At 28.0% G+C, this 3,054-nt stretch overlaps 1 protein-coding gene across 1 annotated transcript; it reads right to left on the reverse strand.

Annotated features, from left to right (window-relative positions):
• LOC129966763 (uncharacterized) lies at window positions 1–2,468 on the reverse strand. The gene is made up of 2 exons (XM_056081322.1): window positions 2,401–2,468; window positions 1–769 (listed from the first exon to the last, which is right to left on the reverse strand). Exon 2 carries the CDS (start codon window positions 766–768, stop codon window positions 28–30), a length of 741 nt encoding a protein of 246 aa, XP_055937297.1. The 5' UTR covers window position 769; window positions 2,401–2,468; the 3' UTR covers window positions 1–27.
• Window positions 2,469–3,054: the final 586 nt, after the last annotated feature.

Consider the following 3,054-nt stretch of genomic DNA (forward strand, 5'->3'; position numbering starts at 1 on the left):
TCTTCCAAAGATGACGAAAAATACAAGTTAAGGGAATTTATAGAATTTTCTCTTTTCCGGTACTACAGCAATACTAGCGTTAATAATGAAAGACTCAATCAAAAATGTCATTGATTTTCTTAATACTTCCAATTGTTCTTCCAAATCCATTCCATGCATATGGCTTACGAACATATAACCGCTCAAGAAGACATAAAAAGTAGACAGAGCCCATATTTGTGGATAATTATAAGCTTCTACTGCTAGATAAGCAAATGTCACTCCAATTCTGAACCACATGGAACAGGGTATTGTCCACATGCCGAATTCGCATATAATTGTGGCAAGGACATTAAATCGTCTCCTCGCATAGAAAGAATATGCAGCTTCAAATACATAGCAGAGGATTAAATAAAGATCAAAAAGAAATTCAAACCCTTGGACTTCCATGCAGCATATTAAGCAATATAAGTAGAATGTACCATACCGAAAATGTATATATCCTCTAAAATAAGGTATATAGAAAGAAAGAACGAGGAGAACTATTGGAATAACCTTCCCCACCAGAGATGGTGATAGAAGAATCATTAATGCACAAACTCCAAGGAGACGCGTCAGGTAGAACTGTACAGCTTTGACCACTAGGATGTTCATAACACAGCTGTTCATAATTGTCACAGCAAAACATTTCATGTGAACCAATTGCATATAGGCATGACGGTCATCTGAAGGACAATTAAATAATGGTTTATCCATCCATTTTTCATACGGTTCTGTGATGCCAAACATCCTAAAAAAAGCGAAAAAATGTCTTAGAAAAAGATTATTGATCATTATGACTACATATTAAATAATTGAGTTTTAAATTTACAAAATAAACAGCACATTGCATCGGGCACATTGAATTAACTGCACATTGCAATTTAATTAGTCACAGCGGTATAATATAAACTATAAAAATAAGAAAGATCTTTTATAAACTAATAATAAATTTAATTTTTTATTACAGCTAGTTTTTTAAAACATCAGATTTAGATGACTAATTTGACTCCTTCATATTTAATGACGCGTCTGATAATTTATGTTACCCAAATCGTGCATCGAATTATAGAATTTGCTTTTAAATCTGTAATTAAATCATATTTGAAAACTATTTAAAATCCAATTTCTTCGGTAAGTTTCGGTATCACTCGTTGCTCTTTTTTATATTATTTGAATAATAATAAGTACCGTAGATGAGATGAGTGATCCGATATGCATAATTGAAATCAATGTACTGATAAACCACGAATTATTAACTTAAATCGTTCCTTGTCTCTTTGTAAACTTAAACATTTTAGCCATAAAAACAAGATAAAATGGATTGATCCTTTCTCGTAAAAAAAATTGCAATTTAATTAGTTAAAATAATTTGTTTGGCAATTTCCTTAAAGAATAAATTAGTATAAGAAGTTGCGAATTCAGATGATATTCCTAAAATATTCCATCTTTGTCCTGGTAATTAACTGCTATAATTTAATCAATTTTAAAGCATATTTCTTCCACAAATACTTAACATAAAAATCAAAATTAAATATTTAATTTATCGCGAAAAGAAATGACAAACCGACTTCAATAAATTTTCGCCTCAAATTTTGAATTCCGGAATTTTAAAAATGTATATTTTGTAGTTGATAGGCAATACATGGAGTTCCAACAATTTGGGCATTCAGTCTAGATTAACAACTTTAAACCACATGAATCTGTATAATTTAACTTCAGTCACTTAATATTTGTTATTTTATCTTCCTCAAAAATTTTATATTAATAAGATTATTAATACTATGGACATGGCACAGGTTGTTATTGAACCATAATACTTACATAAATCTTTATAAAATTTTAAATTTAAATTTCGATGACATCAAGATACTCAAAATAAAATAATTTTAAATATTGGATTTTTTATATTGCTCAGCATAATTTTTGCAATTATCGTTATCAGAATTCAAAATTATTCCGATTTGCAAAGTCTTAAAATCAATGAATAGATTTTAATAATTTAATAATCAACGTTATAAATTAGCAACATTTTTTTTCAAGCAAATGACTTTTAAAAATTAGTAATTTTGAAAGTACTCATCATGATTATGAAACGTAATTTTTTGACATCTCAAAAATTTAATATTTGAAAACTATTCCAAATTAAGATAATTGCTTCTAACAAATAAAAAAAACTAAATAGAGTATAATTATTTCAAATATTATTTTGTAAACTACAGAAAAATTCCTTGATGAAATCATTTTTAATCGTGATTAAATCGTGTAAATACAACTAATATTACATATGCTTTTCAGATTGATACAAAAAACGTTTTTTAACAAAGATAAAATAAAAATGTCATGAATACTAAAGCAAGAAATAAAAAATTAAAATATTACTTGAAACTATCCCTCCCTTTCTATAAAGCTGCAAATAAGTAAAACTCAAAAATTCTGATGAGACAAAAGTCAGACACAAAAAGAAAATACCAGTACATATTTTTCTATATATTTTTATATCTTCTTCTACATTATATTTAAATATTGTCGCTCTAGAATTCTATTTAGCGTTATTGAAATGACCTCATAAGAGAATGAAGAAAACCAGCTTTAAAAATAAATACAAAATATCTATACATTCTTTTCTGTTTATTTCTTCCTGTATTGTTACATTTGAATTGAGTTCGTTTTATCTAAAATTCATGAGCACTGTTTTTTTACATTAATTTTGTTTCATTAATTAACCCTTTCGTCGTCCTGTCCTGTCAGCAAAATTCTGATCTTCCTCGGTTTTTCACCGCCTTCGAACAAACAAAAATAAAAACTCAAACAAGTAATCATTTACAAAGCATTTTAAACGTTTAAAAGCTTTAAAATGTAAAAGAACGCTTGAATGGCGTTTTTAGGCCGCCCTGCAGAAGTTTCACTTGAAAGCGGTAGACGCATTACAGAAAAGGTTAATATGCTGTACGAAAAGGTGTACGAAAAGGTTAATATGCTTTTAGCCTTTTTCTTTCAACTGTTGAAGAAAGAAGGATGCAATTTATTATTATA

The sequence above is a fragment of the Argiope bruennichi genome, chromosome 4 (genome assembly GCF_947563725.1).
Source record: "Argiope bruennichi chromosome 4, qqArgBrue1.1, whole genome shotgun sequence".
NCBI classification, from domain to species: domain Eukaryota; kingdom Metazoa; phylum Arthropoda; class Arachnida; order Araneae; family Araneidae; genus Argiope; species Argiope bruennichi.